Source organism: Pongo pygmaeus, chromosome 5 (genome assembly GCF_028885625.2).
Source record: "Pongo pygmaeus isolate AG05252 chromosome 5, NHGRI_mPonPyg2-v2.0_pri, whole genome shotgun sequence".
NCBI classification, from domain to species: domain Eukaryota; kingdom Metazoa; phylum Chordata; class Mammalia; order Primates; family Hominidae; genus Pongo; species Pongo pygmaeus.
This window is the reverse complement of record NC_072378.2, coordinates 107,125,628-107,147,127: the sequence shown is the minus strand read 5'-3', so window position 1 is coordinate 107,147,127 and position 21,500 is coordinate 107,125,628. Positions and strand designations below refer to the sequence as shown.

The 21,500-nt window shown below is 41.3% G+C and overlaps 1 protein-coding gene across 1 annotated transcript in view; it reads left to right on the top strand.

The window, feature by feature from the left end:
- Positions 1-21,500, top strand: part of PDSS2 (decaprenyl diphosphate synthase subunit 2) — a 313,717-nt gene that overhangs the window by 247,883 nt on the left and 44,334 nt on the right. Inside the window, exons 5-6 of the mRNA XM_054491948.2 lie at positions 6,598-6,771; positions 8,343-8,474. Of these exons, the coding sequence (XP_054347923.1) occupies positions 6,598-6,771; positions 8,343-8,474 (306 nt within the window). The remainder of the gene's footprint in view (positions 1-6,597; positions 6,772-8,342; positions 8,475-21,500) is intronic.

Sequence of the window (21,500 nt, the reverse complement as noted above, 5' to 3'; positions counted from 1 at the left end):
TTTCTCCTAGTCAGAACAAAATGGAGTCTCCTATGCCCACCCCTTTCTACACAGACACAGCAACAATCTGATCTCTCCTTCCTTTCCCCACACTTCCCCCCCCCCCTTCCTTTCAACAAAACCGCCATCCTCCTCATGGCCCGCTCCCGATGGTCGCTGTCTCTTCGGAGCTGTTGGGTACATCTCCCAGACAGGGCGGCCGGGCAGAGGCGCTCCTCACCTCCCAGACAGGGCGGCCGGGCAGAGGCGCTCCTCACCTCCCAGACAGGGCGGCCGGGCAGAGGCGCCCCTCGCTTCCCAGACGGGGCCGCCCGGGCAGAGGCGCTCCTCACTTCCTCCCAGACCGGGTGGCAGCCGGGCAGAGGCGCTCCTCACCTCCCAGACGGGGCGGCCGAGCAGAGGCGCTCCTCACTTCCCACAGGGGGCGGCCGGGCAGAGGCGCTCCTCACTTCCCAGACCGGGCGGCCGGGCAGAGGCGCTCCTCACTTCCCAGATGGGGCCACCCAGGCAGAGGCGCTCCTCACTTCCCAGACCGGGCGGCCGGGCAGAGGCACTCCTCGCTTCCCAGACGGGGCCGCCCGGGCAGAGGCGCTCCTCACTTCCCAGACGGGGCCACCCAGGCAGAGGCGCTCCTCACTTCCTCCCAGACCGGGTGGCAGCCGGGCAGAGGCGCTCCTCACCTCCCAGACGGGGCGGCCGAGCAGAGGCGCTCCTCACTTCCCACAGGGGGCGGCCGGGCAGAGGCGCTCCTCACTTCCCAGACCGGGCGGCCGGGCAGAGGCGCTCCTCACTTCCCAGACGGGGCGGCCGGGCAGAGACGCTCCTCACTTCCTCCCAGACGGGGTGGCGGCCAGGCAGAGGCGCTCCTCACCTCCCAGACAGGGCGGCCGGGCAGAGGCGCTCCCCACTTCCCAGACTGGGCGGCCGTGGTTTATGTTTTTAAAGGTCACCCTGGCAGCTGGGTGAACAACAGACTGTAACCTTTGTCAAAGTCAAATAAAATATATAGAGAGCCAGATATCTAAATTTAACAGTTTACTTGAGAGAAAAGAATTGCAATTCAGGGTGTACACACAGACCAAATGATCTTTAGTATGTCTGAAGAACAAAGAGAAGGTTGGAGGTTTTATGAAAAGGAGAAATGTTACATATTGCATTTTGAGAAAGTTCATCGGCACTAGTAGGGTTCTGGAGAGTTGGCAGATTTTGATTAGTGAATGATAGTGGTGGGTAAAATTAGTCTTAGAGTTGCAGCAAGTTATTTCAGCAACTATTAGATAAAACTGATTTCAGTTTATAGCAGGCAGCTTGAGCAGCCAGGCTTACAGAGACTTACAGTTTTGGAGCAATGTTACATGTTCTAAGTCCTTTTTCCTCCTGTGACTTCTCAACTCTGTTTTAGTCAGGTGTGACAAGATTGACCCAATTTCTGTGATCAACTTTCACACTTTGTACATATTTCATTTCGCATATATGTAGGTTTATCTGTAGGATTAATCCCTGGACATGGGATTCCTGAGTCACAGGGCAAATTCACTTATAATTTTGATAGAGATTGTGGAATTTCCAGCTAGTTTCCACTTCCACCAGCCATATTTGAGAGGCTATTTGGTCACAGCCTTACCATCACTAAGAGGGAAGCTGAGAGGTTTTTTTTTTATTGGTCAGAAGTCACTAAATCAAGATGTTGACAGACTTGTATTCTTACTGGAGTTCTATTGGAAAATCCATTTCCTTGCCTTCTCTAATTTCCATGTTCATTCCTTGGCTCATGGCCCCATGTCTCATCTTCAAATTTCTCTCTCCTGTCATTAAATTACCTTTTATGACTCTGACTTTGCCTCCCTCTTATAAGGACTACTATGATTACACTGAGCCCATCCAGTTAAACCAGAGTAATCCTCTCATTTCAAAATCCTGAATTTAATTACACCTGCATAGTCCGTTTTGCCATGTAAGGTAACATTCACAGCTTCCAGGGATTAGGATATAGACATCTTTGCAGAAACATTGAGCATTGTTAGCCTACCTCAGGGAGATTAGCCGTTTGTCTGTGATAGGAAATATGAATTTTTTTCCTCATTGTCCTTTGTCTCCTAACATTGCCTGTGGTTTTGTGGTTGTTTTGCTGTTTTTGCCATTTAGAGTTTATCCTGGTAAATAGTACGAAATGCAGCTCAGACTTTATTTTTTCCAGATAGCTCTTTAGTTGTACCAGCACCATTTACTGAAAAGTTCAACTTCTTCCTAAAATACAGCAAATCCCTATATATAGTCTGGTTGCTTTCTGGACTTTCTATTTTGTTCCCTAGTCTGTCTCTCTATCTAAAAAGTACATATTTTTAAAATTTCTGAGATTTTACAGCATGTTATAGTATCTAGTAAGGCTTAGACAAAATTTGCTGTCCCTCTCCACCCCTCCCCCAATACACACACATTCATTGCTCTTCTTTTTCAAGATTTTCCTGGCTGCTCTTCTTTGTTTATTTTTCCCATATGAACTTCAGTTTGCCCAGTGTCAGAGGGAAAAGGTATTATTAGTTTTATTGGAGTAACTTATGAGGTTGGATCTTACTGTCTTTGAACATGATATGTCTTTATATTCATTCAAGTTATCTTTGTTCCTGCAGTAGTATTTTAACATTTTCTTCATTCAGTTTTGTGCATTTCTAAGCTTATTCCCAGGTTTTGGTTTTGGTTTTTTGTTTTTTTTGGTTTTCTTTGAGATGGAGTCTGGCTCTGTTGCCCAGGCTAGAGTGCAGTGGCGTGATCTCAGCTCACTGCAACCTCTGCCTCCCTGGTTCGAGTGATTCTCCTGCCTCAGCTTCCCAAGTAGCTGGTACTACAGGAGTACTTCACCACACCAGGCTAATTTTTGTATTTTTAGTAGAGATGGGGTTTCACCATGTTGGTCAGGCTGGTCTCGAACTCTTGACCTCAGGTGATCCACCCCCTCACCCTCCCAAACTGCTGGGATTACAGGTGTGAGCCACCTCACCTGGCCTTATTCCTAGGTTTTTTTCTTTGTCTTGGGTTTTTTGTTTTATTTTGTTTTTTTTGACAGGGTCTCCCTTTGTTGCCCAGGCTGGAGTGCAGTGGCACAATCTCAGCTCACTGCAGCCTCTGCTTCCCAGGCTCACATGATTCTCCTGCCTCAGCCTCCCAAGTAGCTGGGACTACAGGCTCAAGACACCACACCCAACTAATTTGTGTATTTTTGGTAGAGACGGGATTTCACCGTGTTTCTCAGGATGGTCTCTAACTCCTAAACTCAAGTAATCTGCCCACCTCTGCCTCCCAAAGTGCTGGAATTACAGGCATGAACCACCATTCCCAGCCTTATTCCCAGTTTTTTAATCTTTATTTTTGTATTCATAATGAAAGAAAAGACCCTATTTATAACACTTACTGATTAGTTTTTATGTATGGAAGCTATAGTTAATACAATTTATTATGTTAATAATAAATTATTAATTTTAGACACTGCTACCATACTGAATTATCTTCTTGTTTGTAGTAGTTTTTTAGTTGAGTCTCTTGATTTTCCCAATATGCAGTTATATTGCCTTCAAACAGTAAGAGTTAAACTCATCTTTCCTAATTTGTTTACATCTACCTTTCTCTTGTCTCTTCTATTACATTGTAAATATCAGTGGTGTTGTGTGCATCTCTGTCTTACTCCTGACATTAGTGAGAAAGGCTCATGTTTCCCCATAAAATATTTGCTGACTTTTGGGCTGACACGCACACCCCTATCACATTAAAGAAATATACATCAGTTGCTATTTTTTTATTTTTTAGAGTCAGGGTTCTCACTGCGTCATCCAGGCTGGACAGCAGTGGCCTGATTATGGCCCACTGCAGCCTTGAACTCCTGGGTTCAAGTGATCCTCCCACCTCAGCCTCCTGAGTTGCTACGATTACAGGTGTGAGCCACTGCATCCAGCTCTTCCTATTTTATTCTGGACATTTTTTCTCATCAAGAATAGAAGTTGAATTTTGTCTAATATGGTTTTTCTTAGGTTTATTAATATATATTGTCACATTTTAAAATACATTCTCAGATTTATAAAATTAAGTATGTTATAATTTATACCTAATGTTTTGTAAAGAAGGTCTTAACATTATGCATTGTTTCTCTCCTGTGTGGCTTTTCTCTCATTATCCAATGCTGTGTTGCATATTTGCAACCATTGCCATAAGTGGAATTTTTTTGTTGTTCAAATACTTAATAAAATTAAGGTGATGTTGGGCATGGTGGCACACACCTGTGATCCCAGTTACTTGGAAGGCTGAGGTGGGAGGATTGCTCGAGCTCAGGAGTTTGAGACCAGTCTGGGCAACATAGCAAGACCCCATCTCAAAAACATTGCAAGAAATTAAGCTAATAATTTGATTTGACCAGTGGGCTAAAGATTCCCCTCAACATGGCAGAAGAGGAGGGGGCTCTATTTCAGCTGACCTTTTGGTGACCACTTTTTTTTCTTAATATTTTTTATTTTGTCTCCAAGCAATTGTGAAAAGAGAAAGGATTATAGGATCAGGAGCAGGAAAAAAAGTGTTTTGAGTTAATTAATCCTTCTGGGTAGGTTCCAGTTAGTTTGATGTTTCAAATAAATGCCATAAAATGAACATTGTTTTATATGTTTGCTTCAGCATTCCTTTCCTCAGAGCCCTACTGTCCAATGCTGAGCACTTAAATTGTGGCTAGTGAGGTGTTGTAAAATGCACAGTGATTTTGAAAACTTAGTATAAAAAAAGTGTAAAATAGCTCACTAATAATTTTTATATTCAATGTATGTTTAAAATGATATTTGGATATACTGGGATAGATAAAATATGTCATTAAGATTAATTTTACCTGTTTCTACTTTTTTTAATGTAGCCACTAGAAAATTTTACATTGCATATGTGGTTCACATTATATTTCTGTTGGACAGCATTGATCTAGAGGTGGTAGATGTGTATATATTTATTTATAAATTATATCCTCTTTTACACCTTGTTTATTATGAGAATAAACTTTCATGAAGACTATAATATTCATTCTCCATTATAATAGATTACATCTTCTCTGATTTTTCTTTCTTTTGCTTTGTTTGTTTCTTTGTTTTGAGACAGAGTCTTGCTCTTTCGCCCAGGCTGGAGTGCAGGAGTGCGATCTCGGCTCACTGCAACCTCTCCCGCCCAGGTTCGAGTGATTCTCCTGCCTCGGCCTCCCAAGTAGCTGGGATTACAGGCACCTGCCACCACACCTGGCTAATTTTTCTATTTTTAGTAGAGACAGGGTTTCACCATGTTAGCTAGGCTAGTCTTGAACTCCTGACCTCATGATCCACCCACCTCAGCCTCCCAAAGTGCTGGGATTACAGGCGTGAGCCACCACGGCCACCCTTCTTTTTCTTTTTTTAAGATACAGGGTAGACTGGGCACAGTGGCTCATGCCTATAATTCCAGCACTTTGGGAGGCCAAGGCAGGCAGATTACCTGAGACCAGGAGTTCAAGACCAGCCTGGCCAACATGGTGAAACCCTGTCTCTACTAAAATAAAATTAAAAAATCATCTGGGTGTGGTGGCTTATGCCTGTAATCCCAGCACTTTGGGAGGTCAAGGCGGGCAGATCACTTGAGCTCAGGAGTTCAAGACCAGCCTGGGCAACATGGAGAAACTCTGTATCTACAAAAAAATACAAAAAATTAACTTGGTGTGGTGGTGCATGCCTGTGGTCCCAGCTACTTGGGAGGCTGAGATGGAAGGATCGCTTGAGCCCGGGAGGTCAAGGCTGTAGTGAGCCATGATCATGCCACTACGCTCCAGCTTGGGTGACAGAACAAGACCCTGTCTCAAATAAAAAGAGAGGGAGAGAAAGAGACAGACAGACAGGGTCTTGCTCTGTCATCCTGGCTATAGTGCAGTGGTGCAATCATAGCTTACTTATAACCTTGAAGTCCTGGGCTCAAGTGATCTTCCTGCCTCAGCCTCCTGAGTAGTCAGGACTACAGGGGCACACCCCTTTGCCTGGCTATTTTTTTTTTTTTTTTTTTGTAGAGTCTTGCTATGTTGCCCAGGCTGGTCTCGAACTCCTGGCCTCAAGCAATCCTCCTGCCTTGGCCTCCCAAAGCACTTGGACTATAGACATGAGCCACCACGCCCAGCCTTATTTTTCTATTTAATTATTTCTAAGAAAATGTAGTTCCTTCCATATGCCCTTGACATTTTCACGTAAATTAAATGCAATAGGCTTCTTGTGCTTAATACCAGCACTTAAGAACTGATATGACTATAGAAGGGAGTTAGTTTGAAGTCTTTCTACTTTTTCCCTTATCCTGTAGGGTATATTTTAATAGAAGTTCCCTAGCTTAGAATAAAATTTGCTTTAACATTTCTTTAACTTTCCCCCATTACCGTAAAAAAGCAGTTTCCCCACCGCATTCTTTTTAGGTAGAGCTGAGGTTAGGCATCTTTTAGTTCTGTCTTGTTCCAATAGCCTGAGTGTTTTTGAATAGTTCGTTTCTTAACTTTTTTATTCTTCAAAAGCAGAAACAATTAAATTACTCCTAAAGTCTTTTTTATCTTGGCTTTTGTTACATTTTTAGGAAAGTTATATCACAGATGATATTGGAATATCGACTTGGAAGGAGCAGACTTTTCTCTCCCATGGTGCCTTACTAGCAAAGAGCTGCCAAGCTGCAATGGAATTAGCAAAGCATGATGCTGAGGTTCAGGATATGGCATTTCAGTACGGGAAGCACATGGCCATGAGTCATAAGGTACTTTGCACACCCTTTATCTTTTTTCAGTACTTAAATAGCTAAAACGATACACAAGAAACCTTTTGCCATTTAATAAGCTGCTTTTATATTTCAAAAATGCTTATTGTGTGGTTCAAATCTGTCAGTCCTGGATGATTGTTATGTAATGTAAACAGTATAATTGGTAAGTATTGTGTAATTCTTACAGAAAGCCACAGCTTACTTGAACCATTTTTGTGATGTTTGTCTTTTCTTACCACCTGAAAGGGTCCTTGAGAGAACTCTTACATATTATTAAATAACATATTTACAGACTGGAATATATTCACATAATGGAAGAATATTTGTCATTTTTGTTACAGTTCCCTTATAGCTTTTTTTTTTTTTTTTTTTTGTGATGGAGTCTCGCTCTGTCACCCAGGCTGGAGTGCAGTGGCGCAATCTCAGCTCACTGCAACGCAACCTCTGCCTCCCAGGTTCAAGCGATTCTCCTGCCTCAGCCTCCCAAGTAGCTGGGATTACAGGCACATGCCACCACGCCTGGCTAATTTTTGTATTTTTAGTAGAGACGAGGTTTCACCATGTTGGTCAGGCTGGTCTCGAATTCCTGACCTCGTGATCTGCCCGCCTTGGCCTCCCAAAGTGCTGGGATTACAGGCATGAGCCACCACGCCTGGCCCCTTATAGCTCTTTATATAAAACATGTTATGAAAAGTTAATAAAATTCAGAAATACAGTGAATAAAATTGAAAGCTTTAATTTTAATAACTAATTCTTTGAATGGGCATATGAAATCTAAAATATCCCAAGATTAGCTGCTGTGTTGTTGCCTCTCTCTATATATATAATTTTAAATTTAATTTAATATATACTTTTCAGATGTTACTTAAATAGTTCATAAGGGGGGGAATATGTACATATATAATATATCCAGGTGAGATTTTTGCATATTTTATTTAATCTTAGATTAGTTTATTAAGCAATTCTATTTATTAAATCTTTATCTAAATCTTTTCCTTTAACTTAAAAAGTAAAATAAAGACTGCCACCCACTAGAAAAGGAATGTATTAGGGAATAATTCTGGAGAATTTTACAGGTTATTGTTAATCATCTGAAATATATATATATATATATATTTTTTTTTTTTTTTTTTTTTTTTTTTGAGACAGAGTTTTGCTCTCGCCCAGGCTGGAGTGCAGTGGCACGATCTCGGCTCACTGCAACCTCTGTCTCCCAGGTTCAAGCGATTCTCCTGCTTTAGCCTCCCTAGTAGCTGGAATGTGTGTGCCACCACACCCAGCTAATTTTTGTATTTTTAGTAGAGATGAGGTTTCGCCATTTTGACCAGGCTGGTCTCAAACTCCTGACCTCAGGTGATCCACCCACCCCAGCCTCCCAAACTGCTGAGATTACAGGCGTGAGCCACTGCACCTGGCCTGAAATATTCTTTTGTTTATTAAAATATATCTAAAAACTGCATTCCTTAAGCTTCATATTTCACTGCATTAACTGGTACTTTCTGAATATAACTAAAACATACTAGTGTATATACATTTCACTAATTTACTCATTTAACTGCTTCTTGTAGATAAATTCTGATGTCCAGCCTTTTATTAAAGAAAAGACCAGTGACTCCATGACTTTTAATCTGAACTCAGCTCCTGTAGTCTTACATCAGGAATTTCTTGGAAGAGATTTGTGGATTAAACAGATCGGAGAGGTAAAATGAAATTACTCTTGTTTTAGGTACCATTAGTAATTAGTGGATTTTAGAACATAATTGATATTTCTTGGTGATATATGGCTATAGATGAGCCTTAGGCATATTCATGTAACAGGTAAAATTCTTTCTTTGTAATCTTTGTTTTTAAGAGGTAAAAGATTAGTTAAAGTTAGAGATTGCAGTACTGAATTTTTCTATTATCTGAGTTCTTAGAATACTGCAACACAAAACTAATGCCTGTGGTGAATGCTAATTAACTCAGATGACTTTTTTTTTCTAAAGGCTTTCAAAAATTGGGCTATGGTAATAGCACCACCCTATAACTGACTGCAATTTCCCATCTGTGGACTCTCGCACAAGCTGCAGAATTCCAGGAGCACCGTCTGTCAGCTCATTGGGTTATTTTAAAACAAACTTGGACCCTGAATGCTTGTTCTGAGGCATTATCAAAGCGGGGGGGAAAAAAAAGCATGGCGAAGTGGGAGGGGTAAAGGGGCTTGAATTGGGTGAATTTCTCATCTTGGCAAATGAGAGGGAACTTTTTTGGTTTTCTTTTAATTCAGAAACTCTAGTGCAAAACTTCTTGCCTTTTTAGCCAAAGCCTCTTGGAATTTATTTAACTTCGTGGCTGTAATTGGTTGGGTTAATCTGAGGCGCTGGACAGAGAAACCAGGCACAGCTGAGGGTGGGGGTAGCAACCATCCTTAAAGGAGAGAGGATGGGTGGGCACAGTGGCTCATGCCTGTAATCCCAGCACTTCGAGATGCCAAGGCAGGAGGATTACTTGAGCTCTTGAGTTCAAGACCAGCAACATAGTGAAACCTCATCTCTACAAAATTAAAGTTTTTGAAATTTAAAAAAAAAAAAAAAAAAAAAAAGCTTAGAGCCTAAGTGAGTATCTGCATTCTGAAAGATTTCCCTTCTCCCAACCCTTATTGATTCTCAAAATGCTGGCTGCCAACTTAAAATTCCTCATATTCACCAAGTAGAAAACTGGAGGATTTCTTTCTGAAGAAACTGTCAAACTCAGGAGAAAAAGCCTTGCAGATGTGGATATTTGGGGCCTCCTCAGTAAACATGCCATATCCCTGAGCAGTCCTCCTACAGCAAGACCCACCACTTGACAAGCCTCAGAGGATGTAAGTGCCCAGAATATCTGCTGCCTTACTCTGAAGCAGAATAGGAAAAGAGGACCACTGGGCATTTGAGAAAAGCTGCTTCCACGAAACAGCAAGTCAAAAACAAACTGATAAAAAGGGAACTTAGAGGAAATAGAGACAATGCAAGCAAAGGCAGATGTTTTTCAAAGCACTGTAATCAATATACTTGACAAGGAAGGATATTAAATCCATGGTATAATAATAGATGATTCATTAAAAAGGACAATTCAAGAATAAAAATTAGAATTATAAAATATAAAAATATGGTTGCAGAATTTTGTAATCAGAAGAATGGAAGATACAAATGAAAAAATCTCCCAGAAAGTTGGACAAAAAAGATGATTTTTTAAAAAAAAGGAAAAAACAAGAAAACTAAGGACTCTTTCAGGAAACCTTGTATCTATGAAGAGTCACAGGCCAGGCTGGGCACAGTGGCTCACACCTGTAATCCCAACACTTTGGGAGGCCAAGGCAGGTGGATCACCTGAGGCCAGGAGTTCGAGACCAGCCTGGCCAACGTGGTGAAACGCTGTCTCTACTAAAAATACACAAATTAGCCGGGCGTGGTGGCGCACACCTATAAGGCAGAGGCTGCAGTGAGCGAGATTGCACCATTGCACTCTAGCCTGAGCGACAAGAGCTAAACTCCGTCTCAAAAAAAAAAAAAAAGTCACAGGCCAGGTGTGGTGGCTCATGTCTGTAATCCCAGTAATCTGAGCACTTGGGAGGCCAAGGGGGTGGATCACTTGAGGTCAGGAACTCAAGAGCAGCCTGGCCAACATGGTAAAACCCTGTCTCTACTGAAAATACAAAAAGTAGCTGGGTGTGATGGTGCACGCCTGTAATCTCAGCTTCTCAGGTGGCTGAGGCACAAGAATCACTTGAACCTGGGAGGTAGAGGTTGCAGTGAGCCAAGATGGAGCCACTGCACTCCAGTCTGAGTGACACAGTGAGACTGTCTTTAAAAAAAAAAAAAAAAAAAAAAAAGGCCAGGCATGGTGGCTTACACCTGTAATCCCAGCACTTTGGGAGGCCGAGGCAGGTGGATCACCTGAGGTCAGGAGTTCAAGACCAGCCTGACCAACATGGTGAAACCCCCGTCTCTACTAAATACAAAAAATTAGCCAGGCCTGGTGACTCATGTCTCTAATCCCAGCTACTCGGGAGGCTGAGGCAGGAGAATCGCTTGAACCCAGGAGGCAGAGGTTGCATTGAGCCAAGATTGCACCACTGTACTCCAGCCTGGGCAACAAGAGTGAAACTCTGTCTCATTAAAAACAAACAAACAAACAAAAAAAAAACAAGTCACAGAAAGAGAAAACTAAAAGCAGAGGTAAGAAAATTAACAAATTTTTAAAAATAAAAATAATGGCTGGACAAGGTGGCTCATGCCTGTAATCCCAGCACTTTGAGAAGCCGAGGTGGGTGGATCACTTGAGGTCAGGAGTTTGAGACCAGCCCGGCCAACATGGCGAAACCCCATCTCTATTAAAAATACAAAAATTAGCCGGGCATGGTGGCCCGGGCCTGTAATCCCAGCTACTCAGGAGGCTGAGGCCCGAGAATCGCTTGAACACTGGAGGTGGAGGTTGCAGTGAGCTGATCGCACCACTGCACTCCATCCTGGCCAGCAGAGTGAGACTCTGTCTCACAAAAAAAAGACACTTTACTGAGTTTATTTTAATCTTCTAAATTGTAATGTACATTTTTATGTAAAGCTTTATAAGATAACGATCTTGTTCTGTGAATGCCTCCTAGTCAGAAATGGGGAACAAAATTTGCGTAACACCTAGGAGGGACATTCCACCCTAAATCTCAAGGAGGTTGCTTATTAATCCTGAAATTAGTTCTCTTTCTGATTTTTTCATGTTATTTACCCTGCTGGATATCTTTGAGATCCTTTCCTTCCCTCCCCTAAAGCCCTCTCCTTCAGTTTTGAATTTGATTGCAAGATCCTTAACAATAATAGCAAATTCAGGCCGGGTGTGGTGGCTCACGCCTGTAATCCCAGCATTTTGGGAGGCCGAGGCAGGCAGATCACGAGGTCAGGAGATCGAGACCATCCTGGCTAACACGGTGAAACCCCGTCTCTACTAAAAATACAAAAAATTAGTTGGGCGCGGCGGCGGGTGCCTATAGTCCCAGCTACTCGGGAGGCTGAGGCAGGAGAATCACTTGAACCCAGGAGGCGGAGGTTGCAGTGAGCTGAGATCACGCCACTGCACTCGAGCCTGGGCGATAGAACAAGACTCCGTCTAAAAAAAAAAAAACAATAATAGCAAATTCATCTTTGAATTACCCATAGTACCTGCCGTAGTGGCTTACTTGGAGTAATTACCAAATTAATATTTGTCAAAAAGTGAGTGTGGTGTGGTCTTGCAGGTTGAGACTGTTTGGTGGCAGCCCGGTTTTGTTAGAGTTAAGTTGGTATAACAGAAATGGCTCACAGAGGACCAGGATTTGGAAGGTCAGATCAAGATTGTCCAGCCCTTATGAGCTGCATGCAGCCCAGAACAGTTTTGAAAGTGGCCCAACACAAATTTGTAAACTTTCTTAAAACATTATGAAGGTTTTTTTTTGCAGTTTTCTTTTTTTTTTAGCTCATCAGCTACCATTAGTGTTCATGTATTTTATGTGTGGCCCAAGACAATTCTTCTTCTTCCAGTGTGGCCCAGGGAAGCAAAAAGATCGGACACTCCTGGTCTAGATTCTAATTTGGACTCTGCTAGCATCTAAGTAAACTTAATCACATTCTCTCATATCCCTATTATTCTTTTCTGTAAAATGATGGCATTAAACTAGATCTTTTCCAAAGTCCCTTTCAGCTTTCAAATAGATCTAAGAAATAGGTCTCTTAGACAAGAGATGCATTATAAGAAAAATATTTATCTCTATTGGAAACAGGCTGGGCATGGTGGCTCACGCCTGTAATCCCAGCACTTTGGGAGGCCAAGGTGGGCGGATCACTTGAGGTCAGCAGTTCCAGACCAGCCTGTCCAACATGGTGAAACTCGGTCTTTACTAAAAATACAAAAATTAGCTGGGCATGGTGGTGCATGCCTGTAATCCCAGCTACTCAGGAGGCTGAGACAGGAGAATCACTTGAGCCCAGGAGGCAGAGGTTGCAGTGAGCCAAGATCGCACCAGTGCACTCCGGCCTGGGTGACAGACTGAGACTCTGTCCCAAAAAAAAAAAAGAAACTTATACAAGTTTTAACACTGAGAAACAGAAAAATCTTGCTCTCAATGATGGAAGTCACCTGTGATTTCTTATTACCACATTTAAAATTACTTCTTTACTCTGCCCAGGCAGGTTTGTGTCTCATCTACCCTTTTGATTTCCTGCTTGGAAACAGTGAGAATTATTGACTAGACAAGGAAGCCAGGAGGTGACATACTCTTGATACCCGTTCAGCACCATTGTGAAGCTAGGAGCAAGAGCACCTCTGGGATTTTCCTTATCAGGCTATGCCACCTCTTCTCCAGCAACTCCTTTCTCCTGAAAAATCTTAGGATTAGCTGGCCCTCTTCCATCACAACTATAGACCTATGGATGCATGTGCGTGTTGACACACACGCACACAACCACACTCTTTCACAAAAGGCAGTTAAGACCGGAAACAGCTGAAAAACATTTGCTGAGCATTTTCTCCATACTAAATTCTACAGATCTCTCCCTGCCTTAATTTTAAATTTAAATTTGTAGCTGCTGAGAAATAATGATCAGGAAAAAATACTGTTAGTGAATGGGTTATTCACCCTGGGGAGGTGAAGTCATTACTCAGTTATCATTTTGATTCCTAATAAAAGAAAGTAGAATCCTTCAGAGCACCACAGAGCTCTGACTCTCTCAGGGAGTCCAGGGGCTATTGCAGGTCAGCAAGCTTTATTTTTAATGATCCTTCTAGTTTTCTGCTGCCATTATAAGTCACCTGAAGAAATAAGAATTATGGTTAGATTTTCTTGGCTATTCCTAATAGTACTGAAATGTCACTTGGGCTTGTGACATTCTGACACTGTCATAAAATACCTTAAGTGTACTACAAATTACCATTGCTAAGCTGCAACTCACTTGTCCCTAGATAGCTTACTATTGCTCCTTATTCAGAAAGTAAAACAAAGACTGCTACGCAAGACTGATGTGCGTGAAAATAGCACATGCCTATTCTTAAACAAAAGAGAAAATGCACATGCAGATTCCTCATTAATACCACATGTGATACTCTTCTAGTTCTTTAAGACATTTTTAGTGGTTTCAAAAGGAATAATATTAATATCATCCTCTATCATAGAAGGTATACAATGTAGGCATTTGAAAGAACTGTATGCATGACCACAAAGACTGAAATGGCTCTAGATATCTCCTAAATTAAAATATTTCTTAAGGCTTTCTGTTGCACTTACGGAAACAAAGTGCTTGACTACAGGAGATACAGAAATAAGTTGCCTAAAGGTTGTCTATGGCCCAGTAGAGAGGAGATAAGATAAGATAAATACATAAATATAAAACCATAAGGAATACTGTAATTCATGCCACTTGGGGAGCATAGAGGAAAGACAATTGATGTTCAGTTGGAAAAGTCAAGAAAGAGGTTTATGAAGTCGGTATTAATAATATGTGAGATAGTCCTTAAAGAAGATTGGATAGCAAAGATGAGAATGGGGGGCTTCCTAGGCAAAGGAAACCGTGAAAAAGTGATACAGGCATGCAGTGTTGTCAAATAAAAAAAAAGTGTTTTAATTTGGGTGGAATGTGGAAAACATAGGGTAGTATCAGGGACAGATAAAGAATTGCTCTGAAATAGTAATAACTATATTTAAAAGACTGGTTTATATAAAAATATGTACATGAATGTTCAGATCAGCAATATTCACAATATCCAAAAGGTAGAAATAACCCAGTGTCCATCAACTGATGAATGGATAAGCAAAATGTGGTATATCCATACAATGGAATATTACTCAGCCATGGAAAGGAATGAGGTATTGATACATGCTGCAACATGCATGGGCCTTTAAAACATTATATTATAAGCAGTGCACGGTGGCTCATGCCCGTAATCCCAGCACTTTGGGAAGCCGAGGTGGGTGGATCACAAGGTCAGGAGATCGAGACCATCCTGGCCAACATGGTGAAACCCCATCTCTACTAAAAATACAGAAATTTGCCAGGTGTGGTAATGGGCACCCGTAGTCCCAGCTACTTGGGAGGCTGAGGCAGGAGAATCACTTGAACCTGGGAGGCAGAGGTTGCAGAGAGCCATGATCATGCCACTGCACTCCAGCCTGGGGACAGAGTGAGACTCTGTCTCAAAAAAAAAAAAAAAAAAATTATAATAAGTGAAAGAAGCCAGATGCAAAAGGCCACATATCATATGATTCCATTTATGTAAAACATCCACAGTAGACAAATCATAGAGACAGAAAAAAGACTGGTGGTTGCCCAGGGTTGGGGAGAGGCGAAGGGGGAGAGACTGTTTAATGGGTACAGGTTTCCTTCTTGGGTAATAAAAATGTTCGAAACTTGTTAGTGGTGATGATTGCATAACATTGTGAATGTACTAAATGCCACTGAATTATACTCTTTTAAATGATTAAAATGATTAATTTTATGTTATGTAAATTTTACCTAAATTTTTAAAAGACTTTGGGATGTTTGCCTATGGAAAATGAACTTGATGAAGAAGTCATGAAGCAGACATTGAAAGTTTTTGAGCCAGATATTATCAAGGTCTGAGCTGCAAGGGAGGTAAATCTGGCTATATTATATAGGATGAAAGGAACAAAGAGATACTAAAAGCAAGGAGATCAATTAAGAAGTTTTTGGAAACCCATTGATAAGCGCAAGAGAAAAGCCCAATCAGAGTGTTTGCAATGAGAATGGGAAGATAAGGAGGTTAAGGTAAAACTCATTTCAGAGAAAATATGTGGGACTAGAAAACTGATCTGATAGGGAGAGGCTGACAGGTGTGGACTGGGGAGTGGCATTCAGAGGCTAAAACAAGGATTTTGGACTAGGATAACAGAAAAAATTAAGCCATTAATAGAAATAGGAAAGTTAAGTGGAAAGACTGGTTTAACTTAGGTTCTTGACATGGTGAGTTTGAAGTACTCCATCAAGGTTGATGGCCGTTGCCTTGGGAACGTGCTACTGGAGGAAGCAACTAAATTCTACTATTAGCCTGATTTCCTTACTCATGGCCTTTCTGAGACCTGAGTAGATTTTTTTTCCTGGTCACACTGTGCAATTTAAAATTTCATGTTTCTTCCAGATTCCAAGAGAGCAGCATAGCAAGAAAAACAGGTTACAAAGAAATAACAAGACCTCTGAGCAGAGAGAGATTTGTTATGTAGATGATACAAGTATTATCTCCTCGCCTTTCTCTAATATATCTAGTATCTCCTTGCCTCTCTCCTTTTTAAAATTGGACACCATAGCCTTCTACATCTGCTGTTGCTTCTTTTTCTCCAGTGAACCAAAGGAGCAGAATATGAGAAAATTAATTCCTTGGACATCCACACTTGCCTCTAAAAGTCGATTAGCTTTCCCAGTTGAAAGAGATGGTAAAATCAGGTACCCAAGCGAAGCAGTCCAGGTGTGAATGGTGTTAACTTCCTTGCACATGCCTTCTGCGCTCTCTTATTCATAGAGAATAACCAAGATAGCAAAGAAAAGGCCTGCCCTGTTCCTTTATATTCTGCTATCTTTCCAGCTCTGTAACTAGAAAGCCGAGCAACATAAGGCCTGCTTCTACCAAACCAATACTCAGTGGGCTGCTCTAACTTCCGGGCTAGCAGATGTAGTAGATTTCTGATTTGTGACCCTTCTTTCTGTTATCCCCATACACTATACACTGTTTTTTTGTTGTTGTTGTTGTTGTTTTTTGCAGAGATGGCCAGCCTGAACTGTATTTTAAATAGCATTATAGGGCTGGGTGCGGTGGCTCATGCCTGTAATCCCAGCACTTTGGGAGGCCAAGGCAGGAGGATTGCTTGAGGCCAGGAGTTCAAGACCAGCCTAGGCAACATAGCAAGATCCCATCTCTACTAAAAACTTTTAAAAGTAGCCAGGTGTGGTGGCGTGCACCTGTAATCCCAGCTATTCAGGAGGCTGAGGCTAGAGAATCTCTTGAGTCCAGGAGGTCAAGGCTACAGTGAACCATGATTGTGCCACTGCACTCTAGCCTGGGCAACAGAGGGAGACCCTGTCAGACAAACAAATAAGTAATTAACTATTATAGTAAATGTCAGTGTTCTTAGGGACAAATGCTGAAGTATCTAGGGGTGAGCATCCTTATGTCTAAAACTTACTCTCAAATAATAAATGGTCACGGAGAGAAAGGGGGAAAACAGAAGTGGTAAGGTGTTAGCAACTGTTGAATCTAAGTGGAGGGCAAATGAGTGTTCATTGTACTCTTTCAACTAAAAAGTTTGTGGGAGAAGGTAGTTCTCCTTGAAGATTTAAAAAGGAAATCTTTAAAAATGACAGTTATTCTAAAATATAGCCTGTAACATTTGGGAAGAATAACCTGATAAGTAGAGATGATTAGTCTCTAGCAATTTCTAGACTCCCTGCTGTGGAATATTAGTTTTCTGCTTTTAGAAAAAGGTGTCCCCATATCCAGCTTTCAACTCCAGATAACAGTAGTTGGAAATTGGAAACAGTTCATTTATGTCATCCAATCCTTCTTTGTTACCTGACTTATAAAAAAACGTTTGTTTCTTAAAGTAAAAGACCACATTGTACATCCATTACTTACCAACAGGGAATCTGTCTGCCTTTAGTCTACAGAGACTGGTATATAAACCTTTGGAATTAATTCCTTTGTGCATCCTCTCAATCAGAGTGCTGGCTTTTTTTTTTTTTTTTTTTTGCTTTTGTATGGAATATTGTTTTACAGTGTTCACTATAGCTGTCCGAGGAGGCTTCCAGTGTCATGAGCACAGGCACACTATCTTGTCTGTTTTCACATTTTTAAAAGATAAAACAAGGTTCAAACCACACATTCTCTGTGAACTGCTAAAGATTCGGAAAAAATTACTTTCTTTTCTCTTGACCTGGATTGACAAGAAGCACACCTACAGGAGGCAAAAAGATGAGTGAATCCCTTTTAAAGACCCTGGTAATGAAGCCCTCAGGGAATTGCTGTGTATGGTAGAATTTACAGCGGCTTCTGGGGACGAACAGTGTGGCAGGAAGAGGTTCAGGACTGCTGGCTGTTGAAATATAGATTCCATTTATTTTATATCAGCCTATTTTGGGCCTCTGTGAGAAAGTTATTTTAATAATATCTTGCTCTGGCTGGCCGCGGTAGCTCATGCCTGTAATCCCAGCACTTTGGGAGGCTGAGGTGGGCGGATCACCTGAGGTCAGGAGTTTGAGACCCCCTGGCTAACATGACAAAACCCCGTTGCTACTAAAAATACAAAAATTATCCGGGCATGGTGGTGGGCACCTATAATCCCAGCTACTAGGGAGGCTGAGGTAGAAGAATCACCTGAACCTGAGAGGCGGAGGTTGCAATGAGCCAAAATCATGCTATTCCACTTCAGCCTGGGGAACAGAGTGAGACTCCATCTCAATAATAATAATAATAATAATATCGTGCTCTGCTAGAAATACACATGATAAGTGGCAGATGTCAGAACAAAAGGGAAAAGTTGCAGTCCATTCTCCTCGAGACTTATGGAGTTTACATAGTTGTTCTCTTTCAGCCTTTGAAGTAAACTCTGATGCACATAGAAGCACAAATTGAAAAAGACATTAGACATAGGCCAGACCAATGATCCTCAAACAAATCAGAATCACAGGGGTAGGCTATGGAGAATCTGCATTTTTCGCAAGCTACCCAGGTGATTCCAATACATCCAGCCCAGCATTTGTGAGAGCCCAGCATCTGGGAACTTCTGGTCTGGTCTGGTGTTCTACAGATCAAGAAATGAAGGCCTATATGAAAATGTAAAAATTATTCAAGTTATTAACCAATGAAGGACTAGAAACCATATTTTCTGGCTCCCGACATATCCATCTTCCCAGGTCACAATGCCTCTTGAAGTGTTCACAATTAAGATCTTAGGCCTCTTGCTGTAATCAGTAGACAAGGCCTTTAATCCCTGAAATTTTGAGGTGTATATCTTGAAATCTCTCTGGAGATCTGTTAACTTCCATTCTAAGGTCTTTTCCTTTAGACGCACTGCTTTTAAGGTTGAAGCACTTAATGACACTAATTCTTCTCTGCCCTAGCCTTTTGTTGTTTAATTTTCATGAAATCATTGAATTTGTTTTCTATAGATGGAAGCTTAGGTTCCCTTCTTTAGTGTATTTATAAATAGAAGGTGGGTGAGAAAATGAAAATATGCCATTGTTCAATATGGGTAAAAATTATATGTAAGGCATCAGCTAAGGGCTCTACTTTACCTGCATACTAGCTCACAACCAAAAACATCCAGCTTTCCTAGAACTAGGAGTGAGTAAAATTTGTTTTTCCTGTACATTCCCTGAATAAGTAGTACATAACCAATACATATAAAGAAAAAGCTTCATCCATTTATTCATTCACTCAGACACTGATCTCGACTTGGGATACAGTTGTGAGCAAGAGAAAATTTCCCTGCTTTCATGGAGCTTGGGAGATTGTAGACGAAGCATATCTAAAACAGTATTGTGTAGCTAGGTGCAGTGGCTCACACCTGTAATCCTAGCACTTTGGGAGGCCAAGGCAGGAGGATCAGTTGCATCCAGGAGTTCGAGACCAGCCTGAGCAACATAGTGAGACCCCATCTCTATAAAAAATTAAAAATTAACCAGGCATGGTGGTATATAACTGTAGCCCCAGCTACTCAGGAGGCTGAGGCAGGAGGATCGCTTGAACCTGAGAGGTTGAGGCTGCTGTGAACTGTGATTATAGCACTGCACTCAGCCTGGGTAACAGACAGAGTAAGACCCTGTTTCATCAACCAATCAAACAGTCAGTCAATCACAATACTTTGTAACCTCCTAGAATATAAATTCCAAGAGGTCACACATTTTGATCTGTTCTGTTCATGCCTGTGTCTGTAGCGCCTAAGCAGTGTCTGACTCATAGTAAGTGCTGAGTGAGTATTTGTTAAATGAATGAGCAACCAAGAGGTGTAACAGAAACTATCGCTCCTCCCAAATTAACTATCTTACAAAAAGAATAAGGATAGTATTTAATGAGAAATGTCATTTATGTAGGAATCTAAATCATCATTTATTTTTATCTAACTTGACATATTTTTATTTATTTATTTTTCGAGACAGGGTCTCATTCTGTCACCCAGGCTGGAATGCAGTGGCGCAATCACAGCTCACTGCAGCCTTGACCTCCTGGACTTAATCAATTTGCCCACCTCAGCCTCCTAAGTAGCTGGGATTACAGGTGCGCGCCACCATGCCTGGTTGATTTTTGCTGCGTTGTTGTTGTTGTTGTTGTTTGTAGAGACAGGTTTCTCACCATGTTGCCCAAGCTGATCTCAAACTCTTGTGCTCATGTGATCTGCCCGCCTTGGTCTCCCAAAGTGTTGGAATTACTGGTGTGAGCCACCATGCCTCGTCAGTATATTTTTATAAGCTCTAAAGCTTTTTGTGAGAAAACACCATATCAGAATGTCTATTGTCAGGTATGTTTGGCATATTTAGATATTATACCCATATATGAGCTGGAAATATATGTGTGTGTGTGTGTGTGTGTGTGTGTGTGTGTATATATAAATACACATATATATACACACACACACATACATATAATATATGTATTACATACCTATAAAAGTTTAAATATTTACCAGAGTTTTTCCTAAAATAAATGATACTTCTATGTATAAGCTAAAGTGATCAAGAGTAAAATGATTTCATAGAGCTAGATTGTTTATTGTGACAAAATGAAAAGGATATTCGGGTGAGCCACATATCAATAGTTGCATGTTCAGATTATAATGGCTGTGGTAACGGTGTTGTCATTTTATGTAGGCTTCTGCTCTCTCAGCTTTCAAAACATTGTAGAGCTGATGTTGAGCAGATCTAGATTGTATCCATGGAATTTCTCTGCCGTCATCCCCAACAATGTGTCCCTACTGGGTGACAGGGTAGTGGCCAAGCTAAGAAGACAAAGTAAAGTGAGAGAGTTTGAGGTTTGCAAATAAGTTGTGATTAAGCACAGGTAATTCAAAGTACTAGAATTTTCTAAGATGATTAGTCTATAAACAAAGTATGGGATGGGAAAAAATCACAGAAATTTGTGATAGGGCTACTCTAGATGTCCTTATCAGTAAAGAATATTATATTCATTCTTCTTACCTGTTGAATTTTTTTGAGACAGAGTGGGAGGTGGCTCAATGCAGCCAAAAGGAAAATTCCACCCCTAAGTCATTGTCAGTCATAGTTTCTCCATGGTTTGCCTTTCAGTCTTCAAGTACAGAAGTTCAACTTTCTAACTTTCAACAAACGCTACTTTCAACACACTTAAGCACTGCATGATAAGCACTGAACGATGAGAATATGGAGAGAGCATGAAGAGGAGATGGTTAGAAGAGAGGCAACACTGACAGTGAGGAAATGACAGATGTGCTCAGGGTTGAGTTGTTTGACCGCAGGAACAATTCTCTAGGACTCCCAGTTTGTGCTTCTGTGAGTGGAAGAAAACACACTCAAAAGTGTTTGTTACAGTCTCTCAAAAATAGTCAACACAGGACATTTCTATGACCCAACATGCAAGGATTTCTCCCCATCAACAAGCAAGCAATCACTTAAGCAAGCCGACACCAGCTGAGTGTCTCTAACTTACTTTTATTTTGACACTTCTTTTTTTTTTTTTTTTTTTTTTGAGATGGGGGTCTCACTTTG